The following is a 19341-nucleotide window of genomic DNA, read 5'->3' on the forward strand; positions in this document are numbered from 1 at the left end:
CAATGAATGCATTGTGATCTGACACTAAGAAGCAAATCCTGCCTTCTAAATATTTGCACCACTTGGTCCCCGCGATCGTCTGCCCTGTCAATCCGTCACTCATGTGAATTCCCCCAGTGGAGCCCCGCCAGCTCACCCCCCCCCCCCCCCCCCCCCCCCCCTGAGCTGGCTGGTAAGCTGCTCTGTCTATCAAAGCCTTTGTCCCTCCCACCTCGCAGCGTGGAGTTTAGTTACACGGCGTGTCCTGCCCCCCTCCCCTCCTCTTCTCCCCCCCACCCCTCGCCTCGCCCCCACCCCCTCCAACCTCCCTCCGCTCCCCCCCCCCCCCCCCCCCCTGGCAGATCACTAGATAGAAAATGTTGCTGTTGAAACGAGCAGTCAGCAGGAGCGACCCCTCCACTCACTCAACATCGGCGATGCCCTTGACTTCGAAGACGTGATCCTGGGACCTTTAACCGCCGGGGAAGCGAGAGAGAGGCACACAAATACTAAGAGATTCGCAGAACAGTTAATAAGATTTTCTTTGCCTGCATCAGACACATAAGGAAAAAAAGCCCATGCAGTTGAGAAATGAGCGCTGTCCATGGTCCTGGAGGGTAAGGGATTGGAGCCAGCGAGAATAACTCCTTTAAACTGCAAATCTCGACAGGACCTTGTGATAAAGCCAATATGATCGAAGGCAAATGTCGCCCGGTCGCTGTTTTGTGGGTTTATTTCTGGGGAGTCGCGGTGTTCCTAAGGTAAGGACCTCTTACTTTTCAAGTGCAAGTTACTTTTTTTTCCGGAGGCTCCCCCAGACTCAGACATGTTGCTCTGACGTTTCCTGTTCGATGTGGCGACTGTGAGGTTCAGGAGACCGTTATAAACAAGTCTGGATGCAAAGGCCTCGTTTATAAAATAAAAAAAATGTTGTTGGGGGACCATCAACTTGTGTGGTGGACTTGACAGCGCTGGCAAACATTCAATGAGAAATGAGCTTCGTATTGTCAAGTAACATGCCAGGTGACACCGCCTTGTGTTGCTAAACTTGCCTCTTTCCCCCCCCCCCCCCCCCCCCCCCCCATCTTATCTTTGTAACTTCGTCACCTCCAAAACCGCTTCTTTAATAAAGATTTGAATTTTTAAAAATATATAAACAGCAGCATTAAACTAAACGCAAAGGGGCGATTTGCGACCACTGCGATTGGGAATCTCACAGGCTGAGAAAATGCCCGGTGCAACAGGAGCAGAGAACGAGAGAGCGCCTCTGATGTTACTGTGCCCGCATCTGGCAAAGGTCTTGTGGACCACCCCCATTATCGATTCAACGCGCATCGAGGATCAAAGTGGCAACAGAATCCAAAGTAAGAATCTGATGCATTAATTCAAAGTAGCACAGCCGACCAACTGTGAACAGAATCTCAATTAAATTAAAAAATTAATTTAAAAAAAACGCCCAGGACTATTGCCTATTAACGCTTAAATGGGTTGTGCCCTTTTATATAGGCAGCCGTTGCGAGGTGTATATTGGTGACCCCTCTCGGCTTCATTCAGTTGGAGATACTGTGCACCAACTAGTGGCCAGGGAGTTAATTTCACTGGCTGGCAGCGATCTCATTTACTACCTTTCGTGTCAGTTTCACAGACAATGTCAAACACTGTTGACTGGTCCATGATTAAGTACAAAATGGAGATTTATGAGAATTGCAGTTTTGACTGATGTTTGAGCCCCCCCTCCCTCCCCCACTTCTCAAATGATAATTATCTCGTAAGCGAATTAAAATGTTTTTAGGTTTTGTGAGAGGAAGTCACCAGAAATGGAGTTTCCCTCCCCTGGCTCTGGAGAGATTCTATGGGATGGAGTTTTTTAATACTTGCAAAATGCAAAATACTGACAGGGCATGGCAGTGTAGATGGGATGTTTCCCCTGGCTGCTGAATCCAGAATAAGCGCGCAGTGTCTCAGAATAAGGGGTAGCCCATTTAGGATTGAGATGAGGAGGAATTTTTTTCACTCAGAGTGTGGTGAGTCTTTGGGATTCTCTGTCTCAGGGGGTGGTGGGGGCTCAATCGTTGAGTATGATCAAGATTGAGATGGTTATATTTCTGGAGACTAATGGCATTGAGGGATTATGGGGACAGTGCAGGAAATTTGTGTTGAGGTAGATGATGAACCATAATGTGACTAAATGGTGGAGAGGCGCGAGCTCAATGGGCCAAATGGCCTAGCTGTGCTCCTATATACCAATGGCCAATGTACTAAGTAGGTGGAATGTGGTTTGCAAACTGAAAATTCAGAAAACTATTCAGGGTGCATGTATCAATGCACAAAGGGTTAGGTGGATTGGCCATGCTAAATTGCCCGTAGTGTCCTAATAAAAGTAAGGTTAAGGGGGGGATTGTTGGGTTACGGGTATAGGGTGGATGAGTAGGGTGATCATTGTTCGGCACAACATTGAGGGCCGAAGGGCCTGTTCTATGTTCTAAAGTCAGAAAGAGCGCAATGGCCACAAAGCCTTAACGGGTAAGTTGGGAATGTTGTCTAAAGTTGGTTCCATTCAAATATATTCACTATCATTCTCATGAAAAGCAGAAAAAAATGTAATATGGATGATCTGTTTCTAATAGCCAAATACATTAGACAGTGGTAAAGAATGTCTAACCAAAAATGCTCCTTCAGAAACATCCTCATTATTTAAGTTTTGTTTCATATTTGACGAGAGTATTTATAGTTTCTATTCCTTGGGTTGCTGATGTAGCTCAGTTCTATGTTCATTTGCATGTTAAACATTTCCATTGCTTTAGTATTTATTGTGGCAGCAAGCAGTCAGTTCCTAATTGAGCAATTGTTGAGTGTGAAAATATTCTGAAATCAAAATCAGTTTTTATAGCTGACAATGGTGTCTTCTCCTTGTCCTTCCATAAAGTAGGTCTCTATTGTAATTGATTTGAATTCCCCTGGAAATTCATCGAGAACAAGTTGACTAAAATGTTGTGAAGAAAATATTACATGGCTGTCTGATCCTGTGAATTGTTGGTCTGCGCTGCCCATGAGTATCAAAGTTGCCAGTCAATTGCATGGATCATGTGTAAAATAGCCTCAGTGTTTCACAAATAATTATTAATGTCACAAACGTTTATTTCAATATCGACAGTTAAGGGATTTTATTTACATTCCTCACATTAAATGTTTTGAACAATGTATTTCTTTTTTTCATTTTTTTAATCAGGTAACTGGATTTTATAAAGTTTTCACAATCATGGATTCTTACAGCACAGAACGAGGCCATTTGGCCTTTCATGTCAATGTTGGCTCTTAGAAAGAGCTCTTCAATTAATCCCACTCCCCTGTTCTTTTCCCAAAGCTCTGCAAGTATTAATTTGCAATGTTTTTGGCATGACACAAGGCACATGTGAATGGTGCTTAATCAGATGCAAGAGGTATGACATTCACCACTGCTAATGTGGATTGGAAACCAACGATTAGTGCATATGTTCTACAAAAAATATTGGAGACTAACTTGGGGAGCTAAACTGATTGACATCAATATTATGTGCTAGAGTCTGAAACTAAGAATCCATTAGAACCGAACAATCTTAACAGTCAAATATTGGGCTTTAAGCAGTAAATGTGGAAACAGTAATGGAGTAGTTCAGGATCTACACTGTGGCGTATTCATCACGCATTGTAAATATGATAGAATGGAAGATGTAACAAGCCATGTATGCCACACATGAAAATTACATGTGCTTTTATTTTTACTTAGTTTGGAAAGGTTGATCTGATACATATTTATTTGCTATAATCTGGAACGCACAAACTGGAAAACTACTGGAAACAAATTCAATTGTAACTTTATAAAGTGGAATTGGATAGACATTTGAAAATTTAAAATATGCAGGGGTATGGGGAAAGAGCAGGGATTGGTACTATTTTGATCCAGCTTTCAAAGAGTTAGCTCAAGTGCAGGTACAATGAGCTGAATATCCTCATTCAGTCTGATTCTATCATTCCATTACATGACCTCCCAATGGTTGATTGAATCAACTGGTAAAATTACTTTAAAAGAGGAATCACAGAATTGTTACAGCACGGAGGTATGCTATTCAGCCCTTTATGTTTGCGGCAATTCACCTGATCCCATTCCCCACCTTCTCCCCATAACCTGCACATTCTTCCTTTACAGATAATGAACAAATTCCCTCTTGAATACCTCGTCTGAAGCCACCTCCATCACTTTCTCAATTAAATTCAGATTTTACTGCCTGTTTGGAGATTTGTTGCAGGTTCAAATATCCCAGATCGCCACAGTGCATTGTCATTCTCAAGTTGACCATTCGCTATGGAAAAAAAAATGTCTCCATTGCTTGTTTTGCCAAGTTCCATAAATCTGCCATCTTCTTCACAATCCTTCCATCAGTGGGGACAGTTTTTCAATATCTACTCTGTCTAGGCATCCCAGGATTTGAACACATTTATCCAATATCCACTAAAAATTCTCTTCAAGGAAAACAATCCCAACTTTTCCATTTCATCCAAAATTCCACGGGCGAAATTCTCCCAAAACGGGAGAAATCGTAAAACTGCCGTAAAACCCGGGCGGGTTTTACGGCAGCGCGCCCCTTCCCGACGGGAGACCGATTCTGGTCCCCCGTCGGGGCTAGCAGCCCGACGTCGGAGGCTCCGACAAGTCGGGCTTAACGAAAATCGTTAAACCCGCTTGCCAGAGTTAGCGCCGGCTGACGCGTCATATGACGTCAGCCGCGCATGCGCAGGTGGGAAGACTCCACCCGCGCATGCGCGGGTGACGTCATCGCGTTTTTGCGCGAAACCCGCGCATGCGCGGGCCGGGTTGCCCCTCAGCCGCCCCGCGTATTGATACTACGGGGCGGCGGAAGGACAAATAGTGCGCGGGCATCGGGCCCGCTGCCCGCGATCGGTGCCCACCGACCCCGGGCCCATGGCACCCTTGGCACGGCCGTGGTACTGCCGTGCCAATCGGTGCCATGGTTATTTTTTGCGAGTTTGTCACGACGTTTTTACGAACGGCAGGACCAGGTGTGTTTGCCGTTCGTAAAAAGGTCGTAAAGGGCTGGGACTTCGGCCCTTCTAACAGCTGAGAATCGCTGCCGGCCGTAAAAAAACGGCGGCAGCGATTCTTGTCGGGATTTCGGCGGGGGGGGGGGGGGGGGAATAGCGGGAGGGCGTCAAAAAAGTCGGGAAGGCCCTCCCGCTATTCTCCCACCCGTCGTGGGGGGGGGGAGAATTTCGCCCCACATCTCTGGAAACATTCTCGTGCATCTTATTAGACACTAAGATGCAGGAACAGAAATATGCCATTCAACCCAAAGGTTTTGCCCCACCATTCAAAGAGATCATGGCTGATGTAGCTCCACTATTTAAAAAGGGAGTTCGAGAGAAAGCAGGGAATGATAGATCAGCAAGCCTGAAGTCAGTAGTGGGGAAAATTATAGAAACCATTATCAATGATTATGTGGTACAGCACTTAGAAACCACTGGCAGGATCGGGCAGAGTCAGCATGGATTTATGAAGGGGAAATCATGCTTGACAAATCGACTGGAATTCATTGAGGATGTAACTAGAAGAATTGATGAAGGGGAGCCAGTGGATGTGGTGTATTTGGACTTTCCGGTGGTGTTTGACAAAATCCCGCATTAAAGATTAGCATGTAAAATTGAAATGCATGGGATTGGGGGTAGTGCATTGAGATGGATAGAAAACTGGTTGGCAGACAGGAAACAAAGAGTAGGAATTAACGGGTCTTTTTCAAATTGGCAGGCAGTGACTAGTGGGGTAATGCAGGGATTGGTGCTAGGACCCTAGATATTCATAATATATATTAATGATTTGGATGAGGTAACACACTGTCATATCTCCAAACTTGCATATGACACCAAGTTGGGTGGGAGGGTGAGCTGTGAGGAGGAGGCAGAGATCCTTCAGTGTGATTTGGGCAAGTTGATTGAGTGGACAAATGAATGGCAGATACAGTATAATTTTGATTAATATGGGGTTATCCACTTTAGTAGAAAAACAAGAAGGCAGACTATTATCTGAATGGCCATAGATTAGGAGAGGGGAACATGCAACGAGACCTGGGCGTCATTGTACACCAGTCACTGAAAGTAAGCTTGCAGATTCAGCAGGCGGTAAAGAAGGCAAATGATATGCTGGCCTTCATTGCGAGAGGATTCAACTACAGGAGCACGCATGTCTTGCTGGAATTATATGGGGCCTTGGTGAGGCTACATCTGGAATATCTTGTGCAGTTTTGATCTCTTTATCTAAGGATGGGCTGTTTGGAGATTTGTTGCAATAGAGAGAGTACAGCAAAGGTTTTGAGGGAGCAATAGAGGGAGTGCAGAGAAGGTTTCTCAGACTGATTCCTGGGATGGCAGGACTGACATATGAGGAGAGATTGAATTGGTTAGGATTGTATTCACTGGCATTCAGAAGAATGAGTGGGATCATAGAAACCTACAAAATTCTAATAGGACTGGACAAGCAGATGTAGGAAGGATGTTCCTGATGATGGATCTGTCTAGTACCAGGGGTCACAGTCTAGGGATATGGGATAGACCATTTAGGACAAAGATGAGGAGAAATTTCTTCACCCAGAGAGTGGTGAACCTGTGGAAATCATTACCACAGGAAGCAGTTGAGTCCAAAATATTGTATGGTTTGAAGAAGCAGTTAGATATAGCACTTAGGGCGAAGTGTATCAAAGGATATGGGGAAAAGCGGGATTAGCCTATTGAGTTGGATGATCAGCTGTGATCATAACGGATGGCGGAGCAGGACTGAATGGCCACTGGCCTCCTTATGCTCCTATTTTGTTGTGTTTCTTTCTTCGTTTGCATGTTTCTACCTGATATGATAGACCTGAATTGATAATACTCAACTCCACGATCCCGCGATCTCTGAAGTGTATACGGGATGGTTTTCTGGATGAATACATTGAGGAACCAATGAGAGAACAGGCCATCCTAGGCTGGGTGTTGCGTAACAAGAAAGGAATCATTGGCAATCTCATTGTCTGAGACCCCTTGGGGATGAATGACCATAATATGATAGAAATTTTAATCAAGATGGAGAGTCATGTAGTTGATTCTGAGACTAGAATCCTGAATCTTACCAAAGGAAACTGCAATGATATGAGGCATCAGTTGGCTATGATGGATTGGGAAAAGTTGCTTAAAGAGATGATGGTGGATAGACAATGGTGAACATTCAATGAGCACATGGGTGAACTGCAACAATTGTTTATTCCTGTCTGGCGCTAAAGTTAAATAAGAATGATGGCCAAACCATTGCTTACAAGGGAAATTAGAGATAGTATTAGATCCAAGGAAGAGGCATACAAATTGGCTAAGAAAAACGCAGACCAGAGGATTGGGAGTAGTTTAGAATTCAGCAAAGGAGGACCAAGAGATTAATTAAGAAGGGAAAAATAGACTATGAGGATAAGGTTGCTGGGAACATAAAACCTGACTGTAAATCTTTCTATAGGCATGTAAAGAGAAAAATATTGGTGAAGACAAATGTAGATCCTTGACAGTCAGAAACAGAGGAATTTACAATGGGTAACAAAGAAATGACTGAGCAACTAAATGCATACTTTGGTTCTGTCTTCACAAACAAGGACACCGATAACCTATCAGAATGTTGGGGAACACGGTGTTTAGTGAGAGGGTGTTTAGTGTGTGCGTGTGCCTGTGCGTGCACGCGGGGGCGAGGGGAGGGGGGATCAGATGAGGAGAAATTACTTCACCCAAAGAGTGGGCACTACAGTATGTTTTCAAGAAGCAGTTAGATGGACCCGGGTTCGATTCCCGGCTTGGGTCACTGTCTGTGCAGAGTCTGTGCATTCTCCCTGCGACTGCGTGGGTTTCCTCCGGCTCCACTTTCCTCCCACAAGTCCTGAAAGATGTGCTTGTTAGGTGGATTGGACATTCTGAATTCCCCCTCAGTGTACCCGAACAGGCACCGGAGTGTGGCGAAGAGGGGAATTTCACAGTAACAGTCATTGCACTGTTAATGGACACTTACTTGTGATATTAATACAAATTATTATATCACTTGGGGTGAAGAACAAAGAACAAAGAAAATTACAGCACAGGAACAGGCCCTTCGGCCCTCCCAGCCTGCGCCGATCCAGATCCTTTATCTAAACCTTTCTCCTATTTTCCAAGGTCTACTTCCCTCTGTCCCCGCCCGTTCATATACCCGTCTAGATGCCTCTTAAATGATGCTATCGTGCCCGCCTCTACCACCTCTGCTGGTAAAACGTTCCAGGCACCCACCACCCTCTGCGTAAAAAACTTTCCACGCACATCTCCCTTAAACTTTCCCCCTCTCACTTTGAAATCGTAACCACTTGTAACTGACACCCCCACTCTTGGAAAAAGCTTGTTGCTATCCACCCTGTCCATATCTCTCATAATTTTGTAGACCGCAATCAGGTCCCCCCTCAACCTCCGTCTTTCCAATGAAAACAATCCTGATCTACTCAACCTTTCTTCATAGCTAGCCCCCTCCATACCAGGCAACATCCTGGTGAACCTCCTCTGCACCCTCTCCAAAGCATCCACATCCTTCTGGTGATGTGGCGACCAGAACGGCACGCAGTATTCCAAATGTGGCCGAACCAAAGTCCTATACAACTGTAACATGACCTGCCGACTCTTGTACTCGATACCCCGTCCGATGAAGGCAGGCATGCTGTATGCCTTCTTGGATCAGAAGATCAGAAGATATGGACGAAAGCAGGATCATGCCATTGAATTATATGATCAACCATGATCGTATTGAATGGCGGAGCAGGCTCAAAGAGCCAAATGACCTCCTCCTGCTCCTATTTTCTATGTTTCCATTCCCACAACTCTTGATTCCATTACTGATTAAACATCTGTCTATAAGCCTTGAACATACTTAACAACCCAGCTTCTACAGCCCTCTGTGGCAAATAATTCCATAGGTTCACTACCCTGTGAGAGAAGAAATTCTCCCTCATCTCTGTCTTAAATGGGCGACCTCTTTTTCTGAGAAAAGGCCCTCTGTTCGTATTCTTCAAAATAATTAACACAAGTCATTTTTCCAACATCGTTCCTTTATTTTTTTATATTCTAGTTTTCTCTATTTTATATGTCGGTCGCTTCCCAGCCTTTCTCAGTTTTGAGTTCTGACTGAGGGGTGAAGTGAGCACCTGCAGATATCTTCATGAACTCTGCAAGTGACTTCTGTTCTTCACCGGTAGGAGATAATGAGATGTGATCCAAGCTCAAGTCCCCGTTGATGGTTCACCTTCCCTATTTGGTGCTTTGCCTGATGACCTGCTGCAACCTGACAGCTCGCAGCCAAGCAACTCTGAAGTGTTGGACGCTACTAAAGCTGGATTTCGTACATCTCCTTCCACGAAGAGCACCAGTACATTATACTGCTGGGCATTCTTTATGCAAGGGATTTCTATGCAATTCAACCAGAAACATTCAGCCGTGTCTGCATTACATATTGGGCAAATTTGGTATTCGCATTTTCACAATATCGGATTGTGCTAATTAAATTTAAGCCAATTTCACGATCATATACAACTTGTGTAGATGAAGTGGTTTAGAAATATATTGATGTATAACTTAAACCATGGGGCTGGTTTAATCTGGTTAAATCTGGGGCTGGTTTAGCACACTGGGCTAAATCGCTGGCTTTTAAAGCAGACCAGGGCAGGCCAGCAGCACGGTTCAATTCCCGTACCAGCCTCCCCGAACAGGCGCCGGAATGTGGCGACTAGGGGCTTTTCACAGTAACTTCATTGAACAGTAACTCATGACAATAAGCGATTTTCATTTCATTTCATGGGGTCAGTTGTTAAAGAAGCTCAACATTAGATTCAATGGGAGGTAATATTTACCAAAATTAATAAAGCGGATCGACATCTGTGGGTATAACAATAACTTATAACACATAGCACTTTTAACATGGTGAAACATCACAAAGTGCTTCATTGGAGCCAGAATATTTAATGCCAAACCATTTGAGAGATGATAGGGGAGATAATGAAAAGTTTGGCCAAAGAGGCAAATCATAAGGAACATCTGAATGGAGGTAGAGATGTTTAGGGAGAGAATTCTAGAATCAAGCTGACAAGGCTAACTGAAAATCACATCGGATATGACTTCCTGGCTCCCCGGTGGAGGATTTAGAACATAGAACATAGAACAGTACAGCACAGAACAGGCCCTTCGGCCCTCAATGTTGTGCCGAGCCATGATCACCCTACTCAAACCCACATATCCACCCTATACCCGTAACCCAACAACCCCCCACCTTAACCTTACTTTTATTAGGACACTACGGGCAATTTAGCATGGCCAATCCACCTAACCCGCACATCTTTGGACTGTGGGAGGAAACCGGAGCACCCGGAGGAAACCCACGCACACAGGGGGAGGATGTGCAGACTCCACACAGACAGTGACCCAGCTGGGAATCGAACCTGGGACCCTGGAGCTGTGAAGCATTTATGCTAACCACCATGCTACCCTGCTGCCCCATTTGTGGTGTATAGGAATGCCCCTTTGGAAATTCTCACGTCGGAGTTTCCTCGACAATTGCCCAGGAGGGCTAACTTTCAGTGGGTGATTGTGTTGGGCTAGAAACCTTTTGGATGAAGCGATTTAAATTGCTAACTTCAGATGGTTCTGCCAGTTTTGCACTCATAGTTACCTGAAAGAGTGAGAAGGAAGAAAAGCACTTCTAACTTCAGAGTCATTATTTTAAACACTGAAAATCAGCCCTGCATTGTAAACCCCCCACAACCCCGGCCAACCGAACTCTACCCCATATCAGCCCAATCACCCCCACTGTCCTGAGACCACCCCCCCCACCCGCCCGCCGACCTCACCCACCAATGTCCATACCCAACCTGACACAACCCTCTCTGAACCAATATCCCCCACCCCCGCCCTCGCCCCTGCCCCCGATCTGACAACCACTTCCCTCGTCGTCAGATCCTATTCATTTACCTGTAAAACTTACCCTTTCCCTTTCAGTGGTTCCTATAAACTGACCTGCTTTATGGCAACTATCGCCATAATAGAGGATGTGTCCTCCTTCGCTCTGCTCCTTTTACACTTCACTGCTGGAGCCACTGATCTGCTTCACTTCTTCAGTCTCGCCCGGACTATGTATTGAAGGGCGGGCAAGACAGAGGCTTTGTAATTCAAGCACAGGTAAGTCACTGCAGAGTGGCAATCTGCCACTGATTGCCACTCCAAGGAAGTCATGAGCCATCGGAGAGTTTAGGATGACAGCAAGTTCTAGAGAGTAAAACAGGGGTTTTTGACCATGCATGTGCTACAATAGTCAAGGTAACAAAGACATAGATGAAGGTTTCACCATGAGCACCAATGATCTTAGACACTTCTTAATGATATTTCCTGCATTCTAACAACTTCAAAGTACTTCACTGCCTAAAAGCACTTTGGGATTTCTTGAGGTCATGAAAGGCATGAAATAAATGCAAGAATTTTTGTTTCCTGAGATGTTGGCTCATGTTTAATAAACAGGGTTAATTTTGCAAGGCTGTGCTTTTGAGGCAGAAATGCTCACTCTGAACGTGACGAAGAAATGCAAAACTACACTATTAATCATGACTCTCTATGACAAAGACTTCAAACTCTGCATACTTACCTGTATCAGTGTCTGCACTTGTGGATATTGGTCCTATTGTGATTCAGATTACACCTTTCCAATCTCTACAGCATCCCCTGTCCTAGAATTTGTCCCTCGTTTTGGAATTTGGAAAAATCTGGGGGGTTGTTGGGTTACGGGTATAGGGTGGATGCGTGGGTTTGAGTAGGGTGATCATTGCTCGGCACAACATCGAGGGCCGAAGGGCCTGTTCTGTGCTGTACTGTTCTATATGTGGTATTAGGAGCTGCAAACTGGCCAACTTCCATTCCTTCCAATCACAGAATATCCCACACCTTCCTCTCCTCTATCCTTATGATTAGTTCTCCTCTTTATCCCATTGGTGACACCTTGCTCCACAGTGCCAAGCTGTTTTGCTTACCCTTGACACTGTCCCAACCATTGGTACTGAGAGCTAAAGACTGTCCCAGCTCTGCAAGATGTCCCCGCCGTGACCTGGTTCCTCTTGGCTCCTCTGCATTCTCTACAACTTCAAACTGACAAGTGCAGAATGGAAACCGAGGACCAAAGAAACAGCTGGGACTTCTCAAAAATTCATTTAGGGATGTGGGCATCGATCACTAGCTGGACCGGCATTTGTTGCCCACCCCTATTGCCCTTGAACTGAATGGCTTTTCAGAAATAGTTAAGAGTCAGCCACATACAGGCCAGACCAGGATAGCAGATTTACTTCCCTACAGTATATTAGTGAATCAGATGTGATTTTACAACAACCATGGTCATCATTGGATTTTAATTCTAAAATGTTATTGAATTTAAATTTTGCTCTCTGCCACAGTGGGACTCAAACCCAGGTCCCCAGAGATATTAGATCTCTGGATTACCAGTCCAGTGACAATACCACTATGCTTCTACCTCCTCCATGAATGAAAGTCCACTTAAGATGAAGAAAGACTATGGGCGGGATTCTCCGTTGCCCGACGCCGTAATCGGCGATCGGGCCGAGAATCGAACTTTGGTGTTCGGGAATTTACCCTCAGACCTGATGTTGCAGACAGATCTGAAGCAAAGAAGGTGGAACGTATCTAGTTGCCTTATGTGACGTCGGTGGGTTGTCCATAACTCGCAACCATAGAGAAGACATATGAGAACCAGTGGCCTGGCAGACTTTGATCTTTGTTTTGTCTCTCTCCAAAGCCTGTGGGTGAGCTGGCTTAACACGGAGCTTGCCAGGCAATGGGTGATCTCATCATCCAAGGTGGTGTGTTGGAGAGCACACTCCATTGAAAATCACTGAAACTGTTTTTTTTAAAACCACAATGCTGAACGACTTAGTAGTTTACCTTGACTACACTCATCAGTTTCGTCGTAAATTATATACTTTTACTTTGAAATAAAACATTTAAAATCTGCCGACTGCTGCCCAGGAAATTGAGTGCAAAATGCAAAGCTTAATTATTGCACTTTCTGGAAACCCAGCTGGGTTAGGGTAGCTGCAACAGCCTGTTGAACTGGCAAAATAGCAACTTAATCATTATGAATGGAGCATTATCAAAACCAATCCAACTGCGCAGGGTCTAATGTCAGAGTAACCAGGAGGGGGAAATGCTGAAGATAAAAGTGGTTATGATCAATAGTGTGTGGTTGGGAGGGGGAGCTACTCTTGCTGTATACCAGTGATCTGCTCTCAGTGCGTTCCACTCTGCTAACATAAAAACATATGAAGAAATTATATCTATTACATCGGATATCTGGAAACAGAAATAGGTCATTTGGCCCAAACAGCTGTTGCCGGTGAATATTCTCCACTTCAGAGCTACCTTCCATTGTTATCGTCATCTAAATATATCATCCTAAATCTCTATTCCCTTCTCCCTCATATGCTTGTTTACCTCCATTTAATAGCATTTCAACCACTCCCTGCGGTAGCAAATCGATATTCTCGCTACTCTTTGAAGAAAGAATCATAGAACCTACCATTTCTGTGCTGGCCAAAGGAAGAGGGAAAAAAAGAAACCAGCTGTTTATTTTAAACCCACTTTTCAGTACCTGGTGTGTGGCCTTTTACAGGTTACTGCCCTTCAGGTGCGGATCTAGGAACCTTTTAAATGAGCTGAGCGTTTTGCTTCAACCAACAACTCGGGTAGGAAATTCCAGATTCCCACCACCCTTTGGATGAAAAAGCTTTTTGTCATGTCACCTTTAATCCCTTTATCAATCACCTTAAATCTATGCCTTCTGGTAATTGACCCATCAGCTCGGGGAAGCACATCTTTCCTATTTACTTTTTCTCGGCCCCTCATACTTTGTGCACTTCAAGTAGCCTTTTCTGTTCTAAGGCAAACAACCCCAGCCTGCCCAGTCTCTCCTCATAGCTGCAAGTTTCGACCCCTGACAACATTCTTGTAAATCTCCTCTGCACTCTCTCCAGGGCATTTATGCTCTTCCTGTAATGTGGTGACCAGAACTGTGCACAAAACTCCAGCCGTAACCTAAACAGCATTTTATACAGTTCTATCATTACATCCCTGCTTTTGTACTTGTTACTTTACCTAATGAAGGAAAGCATTCCATTTGCTTTCTTGACCACCTTGCCAACGGTTCTGCCACCTTCAAGGACTCGTGGACATACACTTCAAAGTCTCTCAGTTCCTCAACCCCTCTCAGCATCCTCCTGATTTTTGAGTATTCTCTTGCTGTTTGTCCTCCCCAAATACATTACCTTGCATTTCTCCAGATTGAATTCCATTTGCCAATTTTCCACCCTCACAATTAAACCATTGGTATCATTCTGGAGACAATTGCTACTCTCTTCACTATTAATTGTGCAGCCACTTTTTGTGTCATCTGGAAATTTGTCAATTATTCCTCCCAAACTTAAGTCTAAATCATTAGTATATATAACAAATCACAGGGGGCCCAGCATTGAGCCCAGTGGAATACCACTGGAAACTTCATTCCATTTACAAAAACATCTATTCACCATTACCCTTTTGGTTGCTGAGCCATTTTTGGATCTAAATTGCCATCCCTTGGGACCTCCCTTTTCTGACCAGTCTGCCATGTGGGACTTGCAGAGAAACATACATCGAAAATCGAAGCAGGAGGAGGCCATTCAGCCCTCCGTGCCTGTTCTGCCATTCATTATAATCATGGCTGACTTTGGCAAATGCTTTACTGAAATAGATGTGGATAACATCCATTACACTACCCTCATCAGTCCTCCTCATTACTTCCATAAAAAAATTCTATTAAGTTAGCAAGGCACAATCTTTTTCCGAACAAAATCATGCTGACTGTCCTTGATCAATTCAGTTTATCCTGTCTTGCAAAATTCATTGCAATAATTTGCCCACCACCAAAGTCAGCTTATAATTCTCTGGCATAATTTGTGCACCCTTTTTAAATAATAGTTGAACAGAAGCAGAACTCCAATCCTTTGGTACTTCACCTATATCTAGTGAGGACTGGAAAATGATCCTCCGAGTATATGTTAATTCCTCCCCAGCTTCCTTTAACAGCCTGGTATACAATCCGTCTGGCCCTGGGAATTTATCTCCCTTCAAGGATGCCAATCGCCCAAGTATTTCCTCTCTCATTATGTTTATTGCCTCTCATATTTCACACTCCCCTTTAACTAGAATGCATCTGTCATTCTTCTCTTTAGTGAGGACAGAGACAAATTACTCAGTGAGAAGCCTGTCCACGTCTTCAGCATCAACAGATAAGTTACCATGTACATCTCTGATTTCCTTAGTTATTCTCTTACTCTGGGTCACTGTCTGTGTGGAGTCTGCACGTCCTCCCCCTGTGTGCGTGGGTTTCCTCCGGGTGCTCCGGTTTCCTCCCACAGTCCAAAGATGTGCGGGTTAGGTGGATTGGCCATGCTAAATTGCCCGTAGTGTCCTAATAAAAGTAAGGTAAGGGGGGGTTGTTGGGTTACGGGTATAGGGTGGATACGTGGGTTTGAGTAGGGTGATCATGGCTCGGCACAACATTGAGGGCCGAAGGGCCTGTTCTGTGCTGTACTGTTCTATGTTCTATGTTCTATGTTCTTAATGTACTGGTAAAAACATATTTGAGCTTTCATTGATTTTATCAACCAATATTTCTTGTATCCTCGCTTTGCTTTCCTAATTTCCTTTTTTACAACATCCCTGTACTATCTATACTCCTCTAGGCTTTTTATTGTATTACACCTATTGTAACTACCATAAACTTTCTTCTTCTGCTTTATCTCATCTGTATGTTTCTTGATAACTAGGGGACTCTAGTTTTGTCAGTACCATCCCTTTGCTTTGTGGGGCTATGTCTATACTGTGGCTGTAGGATCTTGCTTTTGAATGCCTCCCACTGATTTGACACTGCTTTCCCTTCTCATCACTGCAGTCAGTCCACTTTTTACATCTCAGCTCTCAGTTTTGTAAAATGTGTCTCCCTCAATTTAGAACTGTTCCACCTTTCTCCTGTTCCCGAATGATGCTAAATCTAACCATATTATGGTCACTTTCTCCAAAATGGTCACCCACTGCTACTTCATCCATTTGTCCAGCTTCATTTCCTGTGCCTAAATCTAGAATTGTGTCCCCTTCTCATTGGGTGTGTTATGTGCTGGCTAAAAAAGTGTTTTCTTGAATGCAGTTCAAGAATTGTACACACTGTGTGCCCTTCACACACATCTTTTGCCAGATGATGTTCGGGTAGTTGAAGTCCCCAACAATTACAGCACTATTGTTTCTGCACTCAGAAATCTGTCCACATATTTGCTCCTCTAAGCCAATTCCACTATTTGGGAGTCTATAGTACACTCATAGCAGTGCGGCTGCACCTTATTTATTTCTGAGCTCAATCCATGAGGATATTTAATTGAGTATAGCTTCTCTCCTCTCAGTTGCAATTTATTTGTTGACCAATGATGTCAAGCACCTATGTTTTTTATCCGCATCTCTATCCTGCCGGGAAACTCTATATCCAGGGATGTTGAGCTGCCAATTCTTTCCCCCTCTTTAAGCTGAGCTTTTGTTACAGTGATTATGTCATGCTGCCATGTGTCTGTTTGTACCCTCACCTCATCGACGTTATTTGCTATGCTCCTTGAATTTACATATGTACCTTTTAACAGTGGTGAATGCCTGTCCAGTCCACGTCTTAAGCTGTCTTGATTCTGACTTTCAGAGTCATTCACAAGTTTTTAATCTTCCATTCTCCATCCTGAATTTGCCTCAGTTTCCCATCCTGCTGCCCCCAACACCGCCTCCCAACAGCGCTGGCAAATCTACCTGTGAGGGTATTCGTCCCAGTCCTGCTCAGGTACAGACTCTCCGAGATACAGATCCCACCTTCTACAAAACCAGTCCCAAAGCCTCAGAAATCTGATACCCTCCCTCCTAGACCAGCTGCTATCCATGTTTCTTTATTCTTCTTTATTCTATGCTTGCTTGCATGTGGGACTGAGAGTGCTATTGGGATTATTGCTGTCGCAGTCTTGCTTTTGAATTTCCTTCCTAGCTCCCTCGAGTCCGCTTTCAGGACCTCATCACCTTCCCTGCCTAAGTCATTGGTACCGCCAGGAACCTTGACATCTGGCTGATCTCCCTCCCCCAGAAGAGTGTCCTGTGATTCTTATAGTAACGTCATCACAGTGTTAATGTAAGCCTACTTGTGAGACTAATAAAGATTATTATTATTGTTGGTGCTCAGTGACATCGTTCAATCACGCACCAGGGAAGCAACTTACCATCATAGGGTTATATCAGAAACACCTATCTGTTACTTTAACTAATGATTCTCTGATGGCTGTTCCTTTCCTCTTCATCTCATCCTGTGACTGCACTTTTCTGAGGAACCAATGCCCCCATCAGTATCCAAATTAGGATGCCGATTACCGATGGATGAATGGGATCTTGCATGATTCCTGCACTTCCTGCCTGGTTCTCTTGGACTGCCTGGTGGTCACCCATTCCCTTTATGCCTGGAGGCTCCTAAGATGTGGTGTGTCTACCTCCCTGAATGTGCTAGCCACATGGCTCTCAGCCTCGCAGATGTTCCACAGTGACTCCAGCTGCTGTTCAAGCTCCAAACCCCAGAGCTCAAGTTTCTGTAGCTAGTGATATGTGGCCACCTAGAACATGGGTAAAGTCTGCAAATTCCCACATGTTACAGGATATGCATTCCACATCACCGCATTGTCCTGCCATGACTTTAATTAAGAACAAAGAACAAGGAAAAGTACAGTATAGGAACAGGCACATGGGCATGACAAGCCTGCGCTGACCATGCTGTCCCACTAACCTAAAACCTTTTACACATTTTACACGCAGGGGATGGTTTAGCACACTGGGCTAAATCGCTGGCTTTTAAAGCAGACCAAGGCAGGCCAGCAGCACAGTTCAATTCCCGTACCAGCCTCCTCGAACAGGCGCAGGAATGTGGCAACTAGGGGCTTTAAACAGTAACTTCATTGAAGCCTACTTGTGACAATAAGCAATTTTCATTTTTTCATTTCATCTGGAGCCCCTACCCCTCTATTCCCATGTTAGTCATGTTTTTGTGAAGATGCCTGTTAAACGTCACTATCGTACCGGCTTCTGCCACCTTCTCTGACAGCGGGTTCCAGGCACACACTACCCTCTGTGTAAAAAATCTCCCTCGCACATCTCCTCTAAACTTTGCCCCTCGCACTTTACATAGAACATAGAACATAGAACAGTACAGCACAGAACAGGCCCTTTGGCCGTCGATGTTGTGCCGAGCAATGATCACCCTACTCAAGTCAACGTGTCCACCCTATACCAGTAACCCAACAACCCCCCCACCCCCCCCCCTCCCCATTAACCTTATTTTTTAGGACACTAAGGGCAATTTAGCATGGCCAATCCACCTAACCCGCACATCTTTGGACTGTGGGAGGAAACCGGAGTACCCGGAGGAAACCCACGCACACACGGGCTGGCCTTGACTTAACTTTGCTTCCCAATTGCTTGTGTTTCTTACGTAAATATACGTTGCTGCTTCTTTGAACTTGAATGCATTTTTCAAACATTTAGCTACTTACAAACCCTTCCTAAAAGCAGTTTTGCATCAATCAACGAAGTTATGTTTCTCCTGTGATGTTGTTACCCTTGGAGTTCTTTCAAAAGTAGCCCTCTCGTGCAGCTTTTGAAGTCATGGTCTCAAAATGTACAGTAATTTCACGTGGCAGTTTTCAAGATGTTTCTTCTGAATTTCTTAATGGATTTCTTGGTGACTATCTTGGTGACTACATTCATGGTCTTCAGATATGTTCTTCCTCACAAGACAAAATATTCTCTCTGTATCCTTTCATCATTTTAAATCTCTATTATGTCACCCCTCAGCCTTTATTTCCCAGAGGAAAGCCTAGTGCTTACTTTTTATTATTTACAGCTTTGCTAGCCTGCGGTACAGTATTAGTGATTGATGTATGTATATAGCGGGATCTCTTAATTCCTCTACTCCACCTGGACTTGCACCTTGCAGGTAATATGTGACCAGCCTAAACCTCCGACCAAAATGTCCTACCTCACGTTTATCTGTGTTGAACATCATTTTCCAATGATTTTCCCAACTTCCAAGTTTACTACTGTCCTGCTGAGATTTGTTGCAGTCGTTCTCAGTATTGACCTTCCCTCCTTCCTCAGTTTGGTGTCATCCACAAATTAGGAAACTATACC

General features: G+C 44.4%; 1 protein-coding gene across 2 annotated transcripts in view; it reads left to right on the plus strand.

Annotated features, from left to right (window-relative positions):
- The first annotated feature begins 341 nt into the window (after positions 1 to 341).
- glra3 (glycine receptor, alpha 3) overlaps positions 342 to 19341 on the plus strand; it is a 291131-nt gene continuing 272131 nt past the window's right edge. For both annotated transcript variants that reach the window (XM_038805770.1, XM_038805771.1), the window contains exon 1: positions 342 to 740. In XM_038805770.1, the coding sequence (XP_038661698.1) occupies positions 670 to 740 (71 nt within the window). In that variant the 5' untranslated portion in view covers positions 342 to 669. The remainder of the gene's footprint in view (positions 741 to 19341) is intronic.

Source organism: Scyliorhinus canicula, chromosome 8 (assembly GCF_902713615.1).
Source record: "Scyliorhinus canicula chromosome 8, sScyCan1.1, whole genome shotgun sequence".
Classification (NCBI taxonomy): domain Eukaryota; kingdom Metazoa; phylum Chordata; class Chondrichthyes; order Carcharhiniformes; family Scyliorhinidae; genus Scyliorhinus; species Scyliorhinus canicula.